Source organism: Cervus elaphus, chromosome 8 (genome assembly GCF_910594005.1).
Source record: "Cervus elaphus chromosome 8, mCerEla1.1, whole genome shotgun sequence".
NCBI classification, from domain to species: Eukaryota; Metazoa; Chordata; class Mammalia; order Artiodactyla; family Cervidae; genus Cervus; species Cervus elaphus.
In genome coordinates, this window is record NC_057822.1 from 19,682,451 (window position 1) to 19,704,650 (window position 22,200).

General features: G+C 41.3%; 1 protein-coding gene across 8 annotated transcripts in view; it reads right to left on the reverse strand.

Annotated features, from left to right (window-relative positions):
* AGFG1 (ArfGAP with FG repeats 1) overlaps positions 1-20,903 on the reverse strand; it is a 74,433-nt gene extending 53,530 nt beyond the window's left edge. For all 8 annotated transcript variants that reach the window (XM_043909821.1, XM_043909820.1, XM_043909818.1 and 5 more), the window contains exon 1: positions 20,323-20,903. In XM_043909821.1, coding sequence (XP_043765756.1) covers positions 20,323-20,489 — 167 coding nt within the window. In that variant the 5' untranslated portion in view covers positions 20,490-20,903. The remainder of the gene's footprint in view (positions 1-20,322) is intronic.
* Positions 20,904-22,200: the final 1,297 nt, after the last annotated feature.

Genomic DNA, 22,200 nt, shown 5'->3' on the forward strand with positions numbered 1-22,200 from the left:
TGTTCCAGCCAACCCTCTCCGCTCCCACCTCCCTTACAGTATCCTGTTTTTTTTAAAAATGCAAAGGCATAACTTTCTAACAAGGTAATGCCACAACACTACTACGAGAGTGTGTATGTTTTATATAAGAAAGTAGGGAGTAACGAATTTTATCCCTCTACTCTCAAATCATCAAACAAGGGAAGCCCCTGACTCTTTTAAAGTTATGTTATACAGATGCACTCTCAAGAAAGCACTGCACTGTATAGCTTACTCCATCAAGGCTCTACCACACCACAGAGTCAATTTTTGCATAAAGAAGGTATTCATATTAATTAACTTTAAGTGAACAAAAATTTGCACTTATGAAACAAAACCATAACATTCAGTTCATTTCAGTTCAGTCGCTCAGTCGTGTCCAACTCTTCACGACCCCATGAACCGCAGCATGCCAGGCCTCCCTGTCCATCACCAACTCCCGGAGTCCACCCAAACCCATGTCCATTGAGTCGGTGATGCCATCCAACCATCTCATCCTCTGTCGTCCCCTTCCCCTCCTGCCCTCAATCTTTCCCGGCATCAGGGTCTTTTCAGATGAGTCAGCTCTTCGCATCAGGTGGCCAAAATATTGGAGTTTCAGCTTCAGCATCAGTCCTTCCAATGAATATTCAGGACTGATTTCCTTAAGGATGGACTGGATGGATCTCCTTGCAGTCCAAGGGACTCTCAAGAGTCTTCTCCAACAGCACAGTTCAAAAGCATCAATTCTTTGGTGCTCACCTTTCTTTATAGTCCAACTCTCACATCCATACATGACTACTGCAAAAACCATAGCTTTGACTAGACGCACCTTTGTCAGCAAAGTAATATCTCTGCTATTTAACAAGCTGTCTATGTTGGTCATAGCTTTTCTTCCAAGGAGCACGGATCTTTAATTTCATGGCTGCAGTCACCATCTGCAGTGATTTTGGAGCCCCAAAAATAAAGTCTCAGTAACACTGTTTCCATTGTTTCCCCATCTATTTGCCAGGAAGTGATGGGAACCTGTGTCTCTTGTATCTCCTGCATTGGCAGGTGGGTTCCTGTCCACTAGGGTCACCTGGGAATTGCATGATCCCATAATACTTAAATTTTTTGTTATTCTGTTAAGGATAATGCTGAGGTTGAAAACAAATAAAACTGATGGAAATAAGTAAAACTAATATGAGAGTTGGACCATAAAGAAGGCTGAGCACTGAACAATTGATGCTTTTGAACTGTGGTGTTGAAAAAGACTCTTGAGAGTCCCTTGGACAGCAAGGAGATACAACCAGTCCATCCTAAAGGAAATCAGTCCTGAATAGTCATGGGAAGGACTGATGCAGAATCTGAAACTCTAATACTTTGGCCACCTGATGCAAAGAACTGATTCACTGGAAAAGACCCTGAAGCTGGGAGTGACTGAAGGCGGGAGGAGAAGGGGACAACAGAGGATGAGATGATTGGATGGCATCACGAACTCAATGGACATGAATTTGAGTAAGCTCCGGGAGTTTGTGATGGACAGGGAAGCCTGGCATATTGCAGTTCATGGGGTCGCAAAGACTCGGACACGACTGAGCGACTGAACTGAACTGATGTGCATATCTGAAGTTATTGATATTTCTCCCGGCAATCCTGATTCCAGCTTATGCTTCACCCAGCCTGGCGTTTCGCATGATGCACTCTGCATAAAAAAGTTAAATAAACAGGGTGACAAAAATACAGCTTTGAGCATACCCTTTTCACAGTTTCGAACCAGTCCGTTGTTCCATGTCCAGATCTAACTGTTGCTTCTTGACCTGCATACAGATTTCTCAGGAGGCAGGTCAGGTGGTCTGGTATTCCCTTCTCTTTAAGAATTTCCAGTTTGTTGTGATCCACATAGTCAAAGGCTTTGGCATAGCCAATAAAGCAAAAGGAGATGTTTTTCTGGAACTTTCTTGCTTTTTCGATGATCCAGCGGATGTTGGCAATTCCATCTGGTTCCTCTGCCTTTTCTAAACCCAGCTTGAACATGTGGAAGTTCTCAGTTCACGTACTCTTGAAGCCTCGCTTGGAGAATTTTGAGCATTACTTTGCTAGCGTGTGAGATGACAGCAGTTGTGTGGTAGCTTGAAAATTCTTTAGCATTACCCTTCTTTCAGATTCGAATGAAAACTGACCTTTTCCAGTCCTGTGGCCACTGCTGAGTTTTCCAAATTTGCTGGCATGCTGAGCACAGCACTTCCACAGCATCATCTTTCAGGATTTGAAATAGCTCAGCTGGAATCCCATCACCTCCACTAGCTTTGCTCATAGTGATACTTCCTAAGGCCCACTTGACTTCCTGCTCCAGAATGTCTGGATCTAGGTGAGTGATCACACCATCGTGGTTAACTGGGTCATTAAGATCTTTTTTTGTATAGCTCTTCTTTGGAGTCTCACCACCCCTTCCTAAATAGCTTCTGCTTGTTAGGCCCATACAGTTTCTGTCCTTTACTGTGTCCATCCTCGCATGTGTTTTCCTCTGTTTCTTTGCATTGATCACTGAGGAAGGCTTTCCTATCTCTCCTTGCTAGTCTTTGGAACTCTACATTCACAACAGTATATCTTTTCTTTTCTCCTTTGCCATTAGCTTGTCTTCTTTTCTCAGCTATTTGTAAGGCCTCCTCAGACAACCATTTTGCCTTTTTATGCACTTTGTTTTCTTGAGGATGGTCTCGATCACTGCCTTCTGTACAATGTCAGGAACCTCAGTTCATAATTCTTCAGGCACTCTATCAGATCTAATCCCTTGAAACTATTTGTCACTTAAACTGTAAGGGATTTCATTTAGGTCATACCTGAATGGTCTAGTGGTTTTCCCCACTTTCTTCAATTTAAGTCTGAATTTGGCAATAAGGGGTTCATGACATGAGCCACAGTCAGCTCCCAGTCTTGTGTTTGCTGACTGTATAGAGCTTCTCCATCTTTAGCTGCAAAGAATATAATCAATCTGATTTTGGTATTGACCATCTGGTGACGGCCATGGGTAGAGTAATCTCTTGTGTTGTTGGAAGAGGGGTTTGCTATGACCAGTGAGTTCTCGTGGCAAAACTCTGCTAGCCTTTGCCCTGCTTCATTTTGTACTCCAAGGCCAAACTTGCCTGTTATTCCAGGTATCTCCTGACTTCATACTTTTGAATTCCAGTCCGTATGATGAAAAGGACATCTTTTTTTGGTGTTAGTTCAAGAAGGTCTTATAGGTCATCATAGAACCATTCAACTTCAGCTTCTTCGGCATTAGTGGCTGGGGCATAGACTTGGATTAGTGTGATATTTAATGGAAGAGAAACCGATGGAGATCATCGTCATTTTTGAGATTGCATCCAAGTACTACTTTTGTTGACGAGGAGGGCTACTCCATTTCTTCTAAGGGATTCTTGCCTACAGTAGTATATATAATGGCCATCGGAATTAAACTCACCCATTCCAGTCTATTTTAGTTCACTGATTCCTAAACTGTTGATGTTCACTCTTGCCATCTCCTGTTTGACCACTTGCAATTTACCTTGATTCATGGACCTTGATTCATGAACATTCCAGGTTCCTATGCAATATTGTTCTTTACAGCATCAGACTTTACTTCCACCACCAGTCACATCCACAACTGGGTGTTGTTTTCACTTTGGCTCCGTCTCTTCATTCTTTCTGGAGTTATTTCTCCACTCTTTTCCAGTAGCATACTGGGCACCTACCAACCTGGGGAGCTCATCTTTCAGTGTCCTATCTTTTTGCCTTTTCATACTGTTCATGGGGTTCTCAAGGCAAGAGTACTGGAGTGGGTTGCCATTTCTTACTCCAGGGGATCTTCCGGACCCAGGGACAGAACTTGCATCTCCTGCAGCGGCAGGGGGACTCTTTACTGCTGAGCCAAACTGTATAACTATATTCTCAAAACTATATTAAAAATATCTGCAAAGAAAACAAACTAAATACTCCAAAATGTTAATAGTCTTTGTTTACAGATTATGGAATTGAATTTTTTTTCCTATATATAATTTTCTATTCTCTCCAAGTTTTCCACAGTGAATTTGTATTATTCTGTACAGGGGGGAAAAAAAACCAGCAGAAAATAGTAAACAATTCAATTAACTAGTAGTAGTCAAAAAATTTGTACTTTTAGTATTGACTTTATGAATGTAAATGTCTGTGCTGAAGAATTACCAAAAAAAAAAAAAGCAAGAAGTTTTCCTTCTTAAGGCTATCTTTCAGTTTTTCTAAAATACCTGGAAAACTCTCCTCCCAAATACAGCTACCAGCATCAACAATTTACATTCACCTCACTTCTCTCCAGCTGGCATTAGCTGTAAAGAACCTGCCTGCCAGTGCAGGAAATAAAAGGAATTGTGAGTTCGATTCTTGGGTCAGGAAGATCCCCTGGAGAAAGGAATGGCAACCACCTCCAGTATTCTTGCTTATGGACAGGGAAGCCCGGTGAGTTCAGTTCATGGGGTCACAAAAGAGTTGAACATGCCTGAAGCAACTGAGCACGCACTTCTCTAAACCAGGCACTACTGACATTTCAGGCCAGAGAACCACCACGAGGCACATGAGGCACATCACCCTGTGCCCTATAGGATGTAGGGCAGCATCCCTGGCCTCTACCTGTTAGGGGAAGCACACTGATTGAAACTGCCCACCCTGGCCAGGCACCATAGTAACTATTTGCATAAGTTGTTTTATGACAGAAGATCCTGATAAGGAATAGGGAACTAATAAGCCACTACTAGCCAGAAGAGTTCAGGAAAGGTAGAGAGGAGACCCTGCCTGTCCATCCACTTCCCAGAATCCCTCTCGCTAGCATTCATCTTGGCTGAGCGATGCGTGCACCACCAGGAAAGACTCTGAATTAGAATGATTGGCCAAAGCCACCCGGAAACTAATCCCATCACCATAAAATCCAAGAGTGCGAGCCACGTGGCAGAGCAGTTCTCCTGGGTTCCCTTACCTACTGCTCTCCACCTGGGTGCCCTTTCCCAATAAAATCTCTTGCTTTGACAGCATGTGTCTCCTCGGACAATTCATTTCCGAGTGTTAGACAAGAGCCCAGTTTCGGGCCCTGGAAGGAGTCCCCCTTCCTGCAACAATATAAAACAATAATTTTAATTTTCCCATAAATTTACTATTTCCAGCATAACAAAAAATAGAAATCCTTTAAAGATTAAGCCAAGTGTCCAGAAAAATATATATGTATATGCTATTAAGCACATTTATACAAACTAAGAGGTGAAAAAAAACTTAGTAAGACAGAAGGAAATTAATATCTATAAAGTTTCTAGACTGGCATGCACTTTGCATATCTAATCTCATTAATTTCTACTTACAACAGTATGGCAGCCATTTTTGAAAAGGTTCCTCTGCTAAAAGATGATAACTTTATAGACTACTAAAAAAAAAAAAAAAAAAGAAGAAGAAAAACCCTAATTGCTGATATTTCTAGAAAAATCCTAATTGTTAACACTTCTAATAAATCTCAAAGTACTCCCCCTTCACAAAAAAAAAAAAAGCAAAGATTAAAAGTAAAAGTGAACTGAAACTAGAAGAGTGGCCTATGTTATACAAAATATTCAGTATTGTTCAGAAGGCAGATACAACAATAGCCAAGACAATGAGAGGTAATCCTGAGCTATTCCTATTAAACCCAAGATTTTGGATGAAGAATTAAGCAGCTTCAGGGTGGCAGTATCCCTAAATCCCAGCAGAAGAATATGTAAATCCTCTCAAGAAAAATGCATTTCTAATTTATAAATTATGCTATGAGGATCTGGAAATATTAAGTTCAATAAAAGATAAGACTACAATAAAAATCATCACATAATAACAAATCACTACTGAGCTTGAGACAGTAGAAAACAGATTTATGCCACCTCTTCCCATGACTTTAGCTACTGGATTTATCAAATACAAAATATAAAGTAAACATAGCATTTGGGAAATGTTAAACGGTGGAGTAAAAATGAACAGGAAATATGAAATTATCAGAATAAACTGGTAAATCTAAAAGTCAGAACTTTTAGAAATGAAAATTTATAAATGTGGAAATCAAAAATTTAACAAATTAGTTAAAGAGCAAATTAAACATACCAGAAGAGAGATTTGGGGAATGAGAAAACAGAAAGAAATAGCCCAGAAGGCAGCACAAATGCACAAGGAGATAGAAAAGACAAGGATTAAAAAAAAAAAAAATCAGGGTGGGGGGACACTACTAAAAGGTGCAATCAGTACTCTTGCTTTTGCAAGAAAGAAACCAAACAACAAAGGACAAGCAATATTAAAGAGCTAATAGCTGAGATTTTTACGATCCAATGAAAGTCATGCATCTACAAATATAGGAAGCATAGCTTATTAAAATCAGCACAAATAAAATTCATACTTAGAAACATTTGGGTAAAATATCAAAGATAAAGAGAACACCTTAAAATCAATCAGAAAGACAAAGGAAATGAAATCTGACTGGAAAGACTTCTCAGTGAAAACCAGAAAATAGTGGAATAAGGTCTTTAGGAAGTTTTTAAAAAACTAAAAATTAACAGTTGTGAATCCAGCAAAAATATCTCTGAAGTGTAAGACAAAATAATAATTTCATATTAAAAAACTGAAGTTTACCCCCAGGAGATCTTCACTAAAGAAACGTATAATTGGCCTTCTGTGCCCCTGGATTCTACATCCAGGTACTCAACCAACTGAAGATCAAAAATATGGAAAAAAACAATTCCACGAAGTTCCAAAAAGCAAAATTGGAATTTGCAATGTGCCCAGCAACTATATGGGTGGTGCGCGGAGGAGCCCGACAGGCGACTATAGTCCATGGGTTCCCAAAGAGTCAGACTCACACACACACAGTGGTAAAGAATCTGCCTCCCAATGCAGGAGACATAAGAGATGTAGGTTTGATCCCTGAGTCAGGAAGATCCCCTGGAAGAGGACATGGCAGCCCACTCTAGTATTCTTTCCTGGAGAATCCCAGAGGAGTCTGGTGGGCTACAGTCCATAGGGTCACAACTGGGCATGCAGGCACCATTCCATGTTCTGCTCGTGGTGGTAGTTACAAGCATCTATACAGATGTTAAGACTCTTGAGAATTACACAACAAAAAAGTTGCTTTTAATGTATACCAACTTAAGATTCCATGTTACTATCTACAGTAACCACAATTTTCACACAAACTACATTTTTTCATTGGCAGACCACCTTCCCTTCTCCATCTACCAAATCTGATTATTTATTTAAATGAATGAAATCCTCAAGTAACCAAAACTGAATTATTAATATATCTAGTTATTTTCAGGATAAACTCCTAAAAGCTGGTTCCCCGTTTTTTGCTAAGCCAAGTTTAGCTATCATGTGAATCCAGCGTTTATAAAACACTTTACTGTAATGACATTAGTCATAACTATTGAATCAAAGTGTTACGCAAATAAACCACATCATTTTTACAGTGCCAATACTGAAGTACCACCCATTCTGGATCCTAAAATACACATTTTAAGTCTCCAGTTTAGTGCAAAAAAAAAAAAAATAGTGACTCATTTAATAACAGCAGTATTGATATTTTGAAAGCATGTTTGCCACTTAATTGGCTTCAAGAAGTTTCAAAGTCATCTACTGGTGGAGCCCAATATGTTTTTGCAGCATAATTAAGTCATATGCAGATCCCCAAGAGTTTCAGTTTTAAGGACCACCACCCAGGTATGACTGCAACCAGATGGTGTGACTCATTCCATATGTCCACCAGTATGTTACTCTTAACTATGCCTCAAACAATCTTGCAAATAGCCATTTGTTCAACTCAAAAAACAATGTGTGCTGGATGAATAAGTAAGAAAGCTTATTTAGCTAGTTTTATTCACTGCTTTTCTCCTGCTGGAGGAAAAGCTGGTTCAAATATTTCATTAGGCTGTGGAAATTTAAGTGGTTTGTTAATATTGGCATTAAGTAAGAACGCCAATTTGACATTTAAATCTATCCCAATCTTATGGAGCAAAAATACTGTATATAAATGTTCTGTATTATATAAATTATACATTTAAAATCTACAACAAATAGAAGATGCCTTTAACAGGTTACCAAAAATCTACAGACTTTTGATACCAAGATCTGTATATATTAGATAGTCCAGATATTAGTTTATCTGGAACTCAACTGTAAAACACTGAAAATACACACACATACACAGACACACATCGCCCCCCCACACACACACCCATGGTGCAAACCATAATTGCTATTTGGGGTTTTTATTTTTAAAAGCCAGCAACACTACACTGTAAGGTCCTTGTAACATTTAGGGCAAGAACCTAATACTACTCAGGTAACAATTTAAACCTAAGGCATTCCTGTTAAAAGTGGACAAAACTCAAGAATGTCTTGACTACCTCTCTAAACCCTACTGAAAAGATAGCAAAGGAATAAAAAGTCATTAAACCACAAAGAGAGGAACAGAAAACAAGGAGGGAACCCAAAGGCATAGCAAAAATATAGAAAATAAATACCAGCAGTAACTGACTATGCAGAGTAAAGAAAGCTAAAATGAAGTTCCTGGAGAGGTGGGAGAAGCCAACTAGAAGACGGACTCCCACCACAGAACCCTTAAAAGAGTCACAAAATCAATCAAGTTACAAGTTGGGGGATTTATGTAGGCTCAAAATTAGATTTCCAATTTCCCTCCTTCCAAAAGACTATTCCCCAGTGGCTCAGCGGATAAGAATCTGCCTGCAATGCAGAAGATCCGTGTTTGATCCCTGGGTCAGGAAGATCCCCTGGAGAAGGGCGTGGCAACCCACTCCAGGATTCTTGCCTGGAGAATCCCATGGACAGAGGAGCCTGGCGGGCTACAGTCTGTAAGATCTCAAAGCGTCAGACACGACTGAAGCAACTGAGCGCGCACACGTACCAAATCCCAGGTAGGGCAGTTTAACCTGCAATGGTGGTGGTTGTAGGTCAGCCGCTAAATCGTGTCTGACTCTCTGCGACCCCGCAGTCTGCAGCACACCAGGCTCCTCCATCCTCCCCGACCTCTCAGAGTTTGCTCAAATTCATGTGCATTGAGTCAGTGATGCTATCTAACTGCTTATCTAATCTGGAGAGCCTATACAAAATACACTCTGGCACAGCTGAGGACTGCTACTGGGTATTATGCCAAAACTTGGAGGCTTATCTGAGACTCTACACACTGAACAATAATAGATTCTATGTCCCCAGTCCCCTCCCTCAACCTGACACCTAGAATGACAGTCAGACTTTTTTACTCCCCAAAAAGAAAACTGGAGAAAGAATATCTATGAACTAGAAAAACAACCATGGATAGAAAGATTATATATACTCCCAAAGAGGGAGTGGAAAATGGGGCACAGAGAATGAGTAGTAAGAATAGCATCAAACTTCTCAACAGCAATACTGAAGGTTTAAAGACAATGAAACAATGTCTTAAAAACTCCAAGGGTATTTTCACCTTTGTGAATGTAGACAAAGTATTAATTTTAACCTGACAGCAGAATAAGACATTTTCAGCAATGCAGATCTCAAAAATGATCTCCCATTAACCTTTAATCCAGAGGCTAACGGAAATGTGGGGATCCTGGAAAAAGAGGTTTCAACATAGGTTAGGCATGATGGGAATTTCCAGAACGAAGGTAGAAGAAGAAAGTCCAAAGACGACAGCTGCACAGCAGGCCTAGAGACCATTATTTCCAAATCAAAATGACAGAAGCACCCAGTATCTAACACATCTGATCATACTATAAAAAAGGTGCATACCGCAGCCAGAGATAATTTTATGTGGAGATATATTAATGAAATCCACATGGAAAACAAAGCAAATGAAGAAACCTAGACAATTATAAACTTCAGGGAGAAAAGTCTGTATAAGAAAGAAAATGTAGTAGTAACATACTGTAGGACTTAGCTGAGACAGTACGTATGTAATAGTAACATACTGTAGGACCTAGCTGAGACAGTATGTACATAATAGTAACATACTATAGGATTTAGCTGAGACAGTATGTACATAATAGTAACATACTATAGGACTTAGTTGAGACAGTATGTACATGATGCAATAAGGTAAATACTTAATAGTGATTTAACCAAAACTGTGCAGTCTATTGAAGGAGTAGACGCAGAGTACACATGAAAAGTGAGAGGAGTGTTAAGAGAGCCAAAGCCTTATCTTCACTCTCGCAGAACAGAGAAGCCAAAGTTGGGGGAAAAAAAAAAAAAAGCTCTAAGCATGTTAGTTAGAAATACAAAGGTAAAAAACAGAAGGGAACAGACTGTCCATGATAAACAGAAACGGGGAAAGGGAAGAGGTGACTGCTGTTGCTCACTATAAGCCTTTTTAAACTATGTGCAAGTATTTTTTTTATAAAACTTAAAATCAAAAAGTAAACATAAAAAATGGAAAATAGTTCTTTCCCTTCAAAATGAAATTTGACACATACACACACTGTATTCTTTAACTGAAGAAAAAACATTTCTAGAAAATGTGAGGAATTTTTTTAAACTTCAAATTTCTCATATTTCAAAAATATCAAGACTCTATTAGACACCAGCCATTTCTTTTATAGAAATACCTCTGAACACAACTGTTCCAAGTCAGAGCCACCAAGATTCATTAAGAGATAAAGGCTTGAAGAGAGAAATAAGGAAGTTTTCCCATCTTCCCACATTATTAGTTCTGCTGACTTTCTTACTTCCCCCATCAAAGATCTTGCAAAATTTAACCAAAAAATGGGGCAAGAATAAGAATTTTTAGAAGCTGACACTACAAGAAAAATCCCTCTTCTTCTCCTAAACGTGTATGTTTCACTATGACTTCCATACCTGGTCTTGTATCTCCCTCTACAGAACCCAGACAGCATATTAGAAAGCAGAGGCATTACTTTGGCAACAAAGGTCTGTCTAGTCAAGGCTATGGTTTTTCCAGTGATCATGTACGGATGTGAGAGTTAGACTATAAAGAAAGCTGAGTGCCGAAGAATTGATGCTTTTGAACTGTGGTGTTGGAGAAGACTCTTGAGAGTCCCTTGGACTGCAAGAAGATCCAACCAGTCCATCCTAAAGGAGATCAGTCCTGGGTGTTCATTGGAAGGACTGATGCTGAAGCTGAAACTCCAATACTTTGGCCACCTGATGTGAAGAGCTGACTCATCTGAAAAGACCCTGATGCTGGGAAAGATTGAGGGCAGGAGGAGAAGGGGACGACAGAGGATAAGATGGTGGGATGGCATCATCTACTCAATGGACATGAGTTCGGGTAGACTCCATGAGTTGGTGATGGGCAGGGAGGCCTGGTGTGCTGCGGTTCATGGGGTCGCAAAGAGTCAGACACGACTGAGTGGCTGAACTGAACTACAGAATAAAACCTATTACCTCTTCTGCAGAGAAAGTCAAAGTGGCTCAGCCCTGTCCAACTCTTTGAGATCCCATGAACTATACAGTCCATGGAGTTCTCCAAGTCAGAATACTGGAGTGGGTAGCTTTTCCCTTCTCCAGGGCATCCTTCCAACCCAGCGATCAAACCCAGGTGTCCCACATTGCAGGAGGATTCTTTATCAGCTGAGTCACAACAGAAGCCCAAGAATACTGGAGTGGGTAGCCTATTCCCTTCTCCAGGGGATCTTCCCAACCCAGGAATCGAACTGGGGTCTCCTGCATTGCAGCCAGATTCTTTACCAACTGAAGTATCAGGGAAGCTCTTCTGCATAAAGGCCTTAAATTACTCAAAGATAGTGACCACATGTACAGCTCTGTACCCCGACTCCCTAGTTTTTTCTTCTTTAAGCTAACATACTTCTGGTCCCTGGAGATATCCCGCTCATTCAGAATTTCAAATCTCCTTACCATCCTAATCAATTTTCTTATACCATGCTCCAGTTTGTTAATTCATCTCTTAAGCTAAGCAACTGGAATAAAAGAGTAATTATGACTTCCTTCCCTGTAAAAGTCAGTTATGATACCAATCAAAAGGAGACCATGTCTCCAAAAGGAGACGCAGGAGTCTTTGGAAAAATACATTCTAACTTAAAAACAAAAAAAACAAAAAATTCATTCCCCACATATAGAACAATTCAAATAAGGTTCCCACCCCTCCTCTAAGTTAATAAATTTCATTCTAATCATGTCCAAGCAGGTGTTTTTAGGGCAACAGCTCTCCTGAGTGAGGCTGAAAAGGATGTCTGGAGGAACCTATTAAACAAAGTACCCAAAGTTATGAACGATTTATTTTTTTAATATACATTAGAGTAATCCAAGGTATATGTTCCTAGACAACCATCGATTTGATCAGGTGGACTGGGAAATGCATTACTGAGTGGGGAAAAAAACAAGAAGATAATGGCACCTAGTACTGAATATTTCCACAGAAGCTTCTTAAGAATGTAAACATTATACATGTTGTACAGAAAAGACAGAAAATTATCACTCTGAGTATTTGCTTATTTTCCAGAGTGTACTGAAACTAGATACAGAAGTTTCTAAAGAGGCAAAATATTTTTTTTGAGGCAAAATATTTAAATTGGGGTCCAGAGGCCAGCAAGTTCCTTAAAAGAATGCTTTAACTCTTTTTATTTGTAATACAACTCACTAATATTTAAAATTTTAATATAAATTTAATTAGATAAGTGATACAACCACTACTTCGAAACTGATTAAAGGTCAAAGTGCTTACAAGCACACTGAACCAAATTCATAGACTTATGAAAGAAGAACATACACAAGCAATATAAAAATGCCGTGGTAGCAAGTTAAGGTCAAACGATGTCACCATCCCTTGGGTGCCAAAGGACACCAAGACAGGACGTGCTCACAACACTTAAGAAGAGTCTCTCTCAATCAGTTTGCTGAATGAATCCACGTTTATCTTTCCTGCTCAAAAACCTACAGCAAACGCTTATTCCACAATGAACATTCATGCTAGAAGGTCCTATCTCTAGCTCCTTTCAACTGAGTTTGATGCTTATCTAGAATTGTTTCACGGAGAAGGCACCCCACTCCAGTACTCTTGCCTGGAAAATCCCATGGAAGGAGGAGCCTGATAGGCTGCCGTCCATGGGGTCGCTACGAGTCGGACATGACTGAGCGACTTCACTTTCACTTTTAAACACTGGAGAAGGAAATGGCAACCCACTCCAGCGTTCTTGCCTGGAGAATCCCAGGGACGGGGGAGCCTGGTGGGCTGCTGTCTATGGGTCGCGCGGAGTCGGCCACACTGCAGCGACTGAGCAGCAGCAGCAGAGCGTTCCAAACACTACTAAACTATATTCACTGGGGACAGGATCGGGCAGGTTTTTGTTGTTCAGTCGCTAAGTCATCTCCAACTCTGAGAACTGTGGACCTTCTGTCCAGGCTCTTCTGCCAGGCTCCTTCTGTTCATGGATTTATCAGGCAAGAATACATGGAGTGGGTTGCCATTTCCTTCTCCAGGAGATCTTCCCACCCAGGAAAAGAATCTGAGTCTCCTGCACTGGCAGGTGGTTGGTCCAACAGGGAAGCTCTATTTGGCAGATATATAGTTTAATTAAACATTATATAAAACAATCACACTTGAGTAATTGTTTCCATGAAAATGAAGTATTTTAAAAACTCCACCAAATAGTCACTATGAAAAGCTGTTACTCAACTGTAGACAAGAAATGTAAAACATCTAAGCTGAAAAGAGATCTAGAACAATTTAGCACTCAAACTGCTTTAAGAGTAGCTTAAAATTCTAAAAATCTTTTATAACACAAACTGAGTCTAAGTTATATCAATGGGACAAAAATCTCATCAGTGGAACCATATTCAAAGAAAAGTCCTAGGTGCTATACATAACGCTCTGGCAAATTAACAATTACATGCTAAAATTCAAAAACCTAAATTTTATCTGTGTGTATGTTTTTTTTTTGTTTTTTTTTTAGATCTGAACTAACTTTATTATATGTATTACTGAATGTGAATGAAATTTGTTTTTTAATGATTGTCTTTTTTGATAAACCTAATGACTATCACTGTCTTTTTTCACTGCCTTTTTGGATAAATCTAACTACTATCAAACCTGAACACATAGGATGAGGGGTTTTAATTACAGTTCAAACACAGAAAATAGCAAAGTAATTAATTCCTGACAGGACAGACGTGCCAAATTCAAAAGAATCAATATCAGAATCAATCACACCATAACCCATCACACTTAAAACACATAACAATAGTTTCTGAAGAAATTCAAAGAGCAGACATTTGAAGCTAGCTAAAACTACAATTTAAAGAAAAGCATGACATAACTATAAAACACAAAAATACACAATACATTAATAAACTACCTGTCCTGCCCTTTAATATCCAATGAAGTAAAATCCACCATTTAAATCCCCCAAATACAGAATTCACAAGAATTTACCATAAGCATTAGAGTGTAAGCTAACTTTACAATTTAAAGTTGTGAAGGATTACAGTACTTTTCTTTATGACTGTTACTAGAATAATGCCTGACACAAGAGTGAGTACTTAGTAATTGCAGCTAGTATTTATTATCTTATTTTTCATTTAAATACTTTTTGTATCCCCTGGATACATGTACTAGTGCCTGGACTTAATGAATATTTACTTAAAAAAAAAACAACTCTGCCCTTCACAATTGAAAAAGTTATCAAAATAGCTTTCACACTTAAACTGAAATTGTACTACAGTCAAAGTATTTCACTGAATGTACCCATGCTAGTGTACCAAAAAAAAAAGTGAAAAGGGAATTAAGGATGTAAACTGCCCCTTGTGACATCCATGAGGTTCTGAATATTATACACAGAGGTCCAAAAGGATATTTGATTCAATCTACTCAAATACTAGTGAATATATAAAAATAAATGCCTCTTTTCAACTGCCCAACTTTCATTTTAAAGTAAAAATTCTTATTAATAAAGATTCATCATAAGACTCAAAAAGCACACAAAATTGAGTATAAGCTACTATCCGTTTACATTTATCCACCTGTGAAATTCCAAGTTTCAATGCACTATCTACATAAAAGGGCTGGTATTAAGCAGCTGGACTAGATGTTTCTCAAATGTTGTTTTTTATTTTTATCTAAACTCTCTCTGAAAAGTAAATCAATCATTTTTTAAGGATAGAACAATTCTTATATTATTTACCAATTAATTAATGCTAACAATCTCCACAAAATAAATAATTTGGTCTAAACCTAGTCTTTATATCAACTGTAAGTTCATTAACATGAAGGCAATACTTTATGTTGGCTATAATGGAGTGCCATTTATAAGTCTAAATAGTTTCATAGATAGAAGCAGGAAGAATGACAAATCAATCTGTTAGAACACCCCCTTTCTACCTCAGTGACAATTTAATATACCTAAATCTGAAGTCTATTTTAAAGTTTCACAATCCTAATTCAGTTACATATTTTAAATAAGCATCATACAAGCACAGAGTGCAATCATCCGAGAAAAAAAAAAAAAAAAAACACAGGAAATAAAAAATTAGCTCTGAGTCTAATAATAATAACAAGATACTTGTTCAATTTATTTAACAAAGATATTGCTAAATAATTAATAAAAAGGCATGTGACTATCTTAAAATTCATAATAGCAGATACCATTTATTGTGTATCAGCATTTTCTAGGCACATCAAAGTTTCTGAAAGACAGCTAACATGCCTCAATTCATGTATGTGTATCCCCTGCTTAGCCCCATGCTCAAAAATGATATATGCTCAATTAATATTCATTGAAGTGTACCATTTAATCCTCTGAACAACCTTAAGCTGTATCTTATCACCCTCTTATCACAAATAAAGAAGCTGAGGGGATGAATCCAGGCCAACCCACACATAGTGATCTTGCTCAATACTTTGCCTTTGCTTAATACTTTGACCTAAGTCACAAAGCTAGGCTTTCCTAATAGCTCAGTTGGTAAAGAATCCACCTGCAATGCAGGAGACCCCCAGTTCGATTCTTGGGTCAGGAAGATCCGCTGGAGAAGGGATAGGCTACCCACTCCAGTATTCTTGGGCTTCCCTTGTGGCTCAGCTGGTAAAGAATCTGCCTGCAATGCAGGACACCTGGGTTCAATCCCTGGGTTGGGAAGATCTCCTGGAGAAGGGAAAGGTTACCCACTCCAGTATTCTTGGGCTTCCCTTGTGGCTCAGCTGGTAAAGAATCTGCCTGCAATGCAGGACACCTGGGTTCAATCCCTGGGTTGGGAAGATCTCCTGGAGAAGGGATAGGCTACCCACTCCAGTATTCTTGGGCTTCCCTTGTGGCTCAGCTGGTAAAGAATCTGCCTGCAATGCAGGACACCTGGGTTCAATCCCTGGGTTGGGAAGATCTCCTGGAGAAGGGAAAGGTTACCCACTCCAGTATTCTGACCTGGAAAATTCCATGGACTGTATAGTCAGTCCATGGGGTCGCAAAGAGTTGGACACAACTGAGCAACTTTCACTTTCAAGTCACAAAGCTAGTGGTAGAGTCAAAATCTGACTCCATAATTCATATTCCTTCCATTACAGCATGTCATCTAAGTATCAAAGATATAATTATCATTAAACTCAGTAGCTATTATTCTTGAAGTATTTTCCTATATTATTGCTTTTCAAAGAAAAAAATCCTCAGGAATTATTGTTCTCTCAGAATTTCTGAATAGACGTTTGATCTGGGATCCAGTCTTTCCTTCCCAAGGATCCCAGATTTCTGATTTGGGAATTCTATTTGGGATCTTTGTTATTCCAATAACATCATCATACAACATATCCAATGAGGGTAGTGGTTCTATGCAATCAAATGACCTAACCTAATCCAGAATGAATTGTAGGATTTCTGGTAAAGTTGTAACAGTGTTATAAATTAAGGCAGCTGGGAGCAGCCATCTTTGAATGAGGGAAATCTAGGCAACATCCTTAAACTAGAGGATAAAGTCTCACTTAAAGACAAACAATACATTCCCCTCATATTTTTAAACCAACTTCAGTCACACTGAGTTAAATCTAAAGAATCCAAATTGATAAATTTTCTTATAAAGGTGCTTCTCATTTTATCATCTTTCATATATCATTCCCTGCTCATGGAATGTCCTGTCCGCTTCGTCAATAATGCCTCTCACCTACTGGGCAGCTATTAGTAATATATATCCCAGGAGTCATGGGAGATGTCAGACAAACAGTATCTCTAATATTGAAAACTAACCTACACCCAAAATGTATAAGGTAAACTTCATCCTTGCCTTTTCAAACATGAGAAAATTTAGAGGCTGAGTGACATTCTCAATACGACACAGCTAACAAGTTGAGCCAGGATTCAAACCCAAGCTTATCCAGCTCCTAAGCATTAGTACTGGTTCTTTCACTCCATGAAGCCACTGCCATGTGGCTCTCATCTTTAAAGGTGAGACCAAAGGCTCACCACCAGGTGGTCAAAGGCTCAGCCATCAAGTCTTCTGTGAGGCTTTTCCTATTCATCTATATATTTCAGGGATAGCTCATTCAAAGAAATGAAATATTACTATACTGTAACTGTTTCCATACTGGGAATGCAAGCACCTGAAATACAGTGGGATCCCAACAGGTCCAGTGCCTCCCACAGTACATGAAACAGGTCAAGCAATAAATATTTGCAGATTTATGACTAAACAGATACGGAGTCCTACCTGTTACACATTAAAAATTCCATTAAAGTGAATAATTGGCATGTATAATGAGATAACCTCCCATATATAATGTTTCTGAAATGCAAACACTCTAGAAAGAAACCTGTAAATAATTCTTCATATTACACATTTGCAGCAATAAATTCATACTTATAAACAGATACACAGAAAAGTCAGAAATCCAGAAGAGTAAGTATATACATTGTTGTTGTTCAGTCACTAAGTCATGTCTGACTCTGATCCTGTGGACTGCAGCACACCAGGCTTCCCTATCCTTCACTATCTCCTGGAGTTTGCTCAAACTCATGTCCATTGAGTCGATACCTCACACTCTCTGTTGCCCCCTTCTCCTGCTGCCCTCAATCTTTCCCAGCATCAGGGTCTTTTCCAATGAGTTGGCTCTTCGCATCAGGTGGCCAAAGTTATTAGGGCTTCAGCAATAGTCCTGCCAATGAATATTCAGGGTTGATATACTTTAGAATGGACTAGTCTTATCTCCCTCCTGTACAAGGGGCTCTCAAGAGTCTTCTCCAGCACCACAATTTGAAAGCATCAAGTCTTCATCAATGCTTCATAAAGCATCAGTTCTTTATGGTCCAACTCTCACATGCCTATATGACTACTGGGAAAACCATAGCTTTTACTATACGGATCTTGGTCTGCAAAGAGATGTCTCCACTTTATACGCTGTCTAGGTTTGTCATAGCTTTTCTTCCAAGGAGCAAGCATCTTTTAATTTTATGGCTGCAGTCACTGTCCGCAGTGATTCTGGAGTCCAAGAAAATAAAATCTGCCAGTGTTTCCTGTTTTTCCCCATTTATTTGCCATAAAGTGATAAGACTGAACATTTTTTCAAATCAAATACTTTAAATGTATTAAAGGACCTTGTGTTAAGTAAAAACACAGCATACTTACTATGCAAAAAGTCAAGTACTACCCTCAAAACAAACTGGACTATAGCTTAAGTTGTTTTAAAACCAAAGTTGCCCACAAACTAAGTTTTTATTTGTAAATGAAAACAATGAACCAGACTATCTCCTAAACACTACCCAGCTCTAGGATTCTGTTGTAATTCAATAACATCACTAATTATCAACTTCTCAGAGTGCTTTCTTGATCCTACAATCTAAAAGGGACTTCTCAGAGAAGGTCTCTCCTCCTATCTTACTATTTCAGTGTACTCTTGCCCCTGACATTTTTCTCATTTGATTACTATGTTACCATCTCCCCAACAAGAATAAGAATGTAAGCACCAAGAGAACAAAAGACTGCTCTATTCATCAGCACTCCCCAAGGCTTTACAGAGAAACTAGTAGGCACCCAATAAATATGTTAAAGAAATAACCATCATGGAAGACTAATGATGCATCTTTGCCCAACTTAGGAAGACGAAAAATCATACATTACTTACATGTTTAAAAAAAAAAAAAATCAAGTTTTCTCACATATTATACACTTTGCCTCAAGATTAATCTTACAAAGTTTCCGGAGGGGAAGGGGGAGACCAAATAATTGACTTCAAAGAATGGAACAAGAGAAAGAACTTAAGTAGATGTTTGATACAACAAAGGTTTTAAGACCATTTAGTAATTACCCCTTCGTTGGTAACTTACTACAAGACAATTTAGTGTATAAAAGCAACTTAGTTCCAAAATCAACTGCAAACTCTCAAAAAAAAAAAAAAAAAACCCCTCAATCTCAGCAACAAAAATCTTAATAGAAAAAAGCAGCTTAATGAAGAAAAGAGGAACAAATATAAACCATCCCAGTAATTCAAGACGGCAGTCTCCCTTTTCCTGAAACAATACTGTCTTTCCATCTCTTCTCGTTTCTGTGTACAGCCAGGACACTTGGGTATTGACGGAGAAATCTTACAGATACCACCACCACCATATGGACAATGACACAGCTCCTAGTGAGTCCCTACCTTGCATTAAACTTTACCCCAACTCTTCAAAACTCTCTTTGGGCCATAAAGCTGAAGGCCCATAACCTCACGCCTGCTTTCTCTGTCTCCCTCTCCCGCAATTAAACGCGGACCCCCTCCCCTCTCCTCAACTTTTCCCTTAGGATTCCCATCTCTGCCATCAAAACATTTTAACCCCGCTACTATTTCTAAGTGCTGGCTTTCTCACAGTGTCCTAGGAACTCTGGATCGGGGCGGGGGCGGGGGGAGACGACACACACAGGCTAAGCGTCCCTGCTCTCTCCCACCCCGGCCTTACCCACCAACCCTCTACCGGGGGCCCAGCAGGTGCCTCGCTAGGGACCGCCGCGCCCCGGCCGAGAGGCGGGGCACACAAAGGACCCGCGAGGCCCTCCCAGCCTCCTCCCGTCCTCCCACTGCAGCTGCATCGGGTCGGCGCGCCCGGGAGAGCGGAGGCCCGAGGGAGGCGGGTGCGCGCCGGCTCCGCGGGGACCAGAGATGCTCACCCCGGGCGCCCTCTCCCGACCCCGACCCCGCCCACGCCCCAGCCACCAAGGCTAGCCACCCCCCTCCCATCCCCGCCGGGCCTGGACCCTCACCCAGCGAAAACCGAAAGCGCATCCCCGGCCCCGCGGGCCCAGCGCATCCCTGCCCATGGCCCCGAGTCCCGCGAGGCCCCCCGCCTGACCAACCGCTCCCCGCGCCCGAGGAAGGGCCGGCCGCCCGGCCGGCTGCCCCGCACTCACAGACTGCCGGAGCAGGAGGTACAGACGAAGGAGCCGACCGTCATGTTCACGTAGGTGGGGCCGCGCTGGTCGCAGTCGAAGCACTTTCGGTTGTGCGGGAGGCCGGTCATGTCCCGCAGCATCTTCAGGTGCTTCTCCTCCTGCTTCCGCTTCGCGCTGGCCGCCATGGCCGCGGCGCCGAGCGAGGAGGCCGGCAGGGCCGGGAGCCGGGCGGCGCTGCGCCGGGGACCCCGCGGTCCCACCGGCCGCCCTGGCCGCGGCCGCCGCCCTCCGTCAGCGCGCCCTGCCCGCGCCGGACCCGGGCCGCTGCGGCTCGACTCGACCGGGCTGAGCGCGACGCGGACACGCTGCGGAGCGCGGGCTGACGGGCCACGCGAACCGGCCCGACGGTCGTGGGACAACCGCCGCCGCCGCCTTCCCGACTTCTCCTGAGGGGAAAAGACGAGGAAGGGGGGACGGCAAGAAGAGGCCCGCCCCGGGCGGCCGGAGGCCAAGTGTCGGCTAGCGCCCTCTGCTGGCCGGGAGGAGTTACTGCGGCCGCACTTGCAGGCAAACCGCGTTACGTGGGTTGCCTTCCTGCCCCTGCCTGAAGGGGTTCAAGGGCTGCCCACTGCTTTGGGGATAATTCAGAGTTCCCCGCCGTGTGTCCTAAACAGCTCTCCATCCGTCTAGCCCAGGCTGCCTCTGTCACTTCATCCTAATCTACTCAGCCACGCGGGATTTCCATTTGGATCCCGAACACAGCAAGCTCCCTCTTGAGTCAGGAACCCTTGCCGGGGCTGTACACTCTAGAGCAGGGTTTCTCCACTATGCCTCTGTTGGCATTTTGGACTAGATGATTTCTTGGTGTGGAGGCTGTCCTGTGCCGTGTAGGATACTGAACATCATCTCTGGCCTTGACCCACTAGATGCCAGAATGACCTTCCCCACCCCATGCCGTGTTGTTGTGGCAACCGAAAATTCCCTGACGTTGCTAAATGTGGAGTCATGGGAGAGGGAGGTGAAATCCACCTGGCTGAAAACCACTGCTACACGGGGGAGGCTATGTCATCCATGCACCCACTGCAGGCAACTTCCCTAAGCCCAACCAACCTACTTAATATCGCAGCCCGGAGGATCTGCGACATTTTCACGTGAATATGTCCACGTTCAGGAAAGTCGCCCTCAGTTAAACGGTTGTGCCGTGTTTTCTTCATGGCTCTGGCTATTTAAAATCCTGTCCCTGCTACTCTAGAAGAGATTGAGGGAGTGCAAGCCCTGCTCACTCCCTTAATCCTATCAGAGACCCCCATCTTTGACCCACTGTTATAAAGTAAATAAATAAAATCCCACTCCTTCTTTAGTGTTTACTGTGTTTAAGCTCCAGACGACCTGGACCCTAATGTTTTCTTCTCTGCTCCACCCCCTGCCCCTCCCAGAGCTGCAGGTTGGGTGCTCAGTATTTATGGAATGAGTGCATTATGTATCTCACTTAATCTTCACAAGATCCCTTAAGGGTAAGTCTTATGGTTCTTACAATCAGGAAGCCAACACTCTAGAGTATTAAGTAAATTTACCCTTGGATATACATGGGTTAGCCCAGACAGTCAGACTGCAGAACTCAAATCTCTTAATCACTCCAGGAATCCACAGCCAGCAGGATATTAAAAATCATCCTTGCCCCTCGTTTCCCCAAGGAGTATCCAGGGAGACCCAGAGAGTCCAGAGTCCCCTCAGCCGGTGAATAGGAAAGTAAGATTAGAATCCAGGTTTCCTATTGCCAAGGCTAGCCTCCAGATCTCCAGTGAAAGTGACTGGACAAGTTGACCAAATGAGACATCAGATTACTATAATACTAGTAATAATAATGTGTTTAATAGTAAAAGAAAAGGATTGACA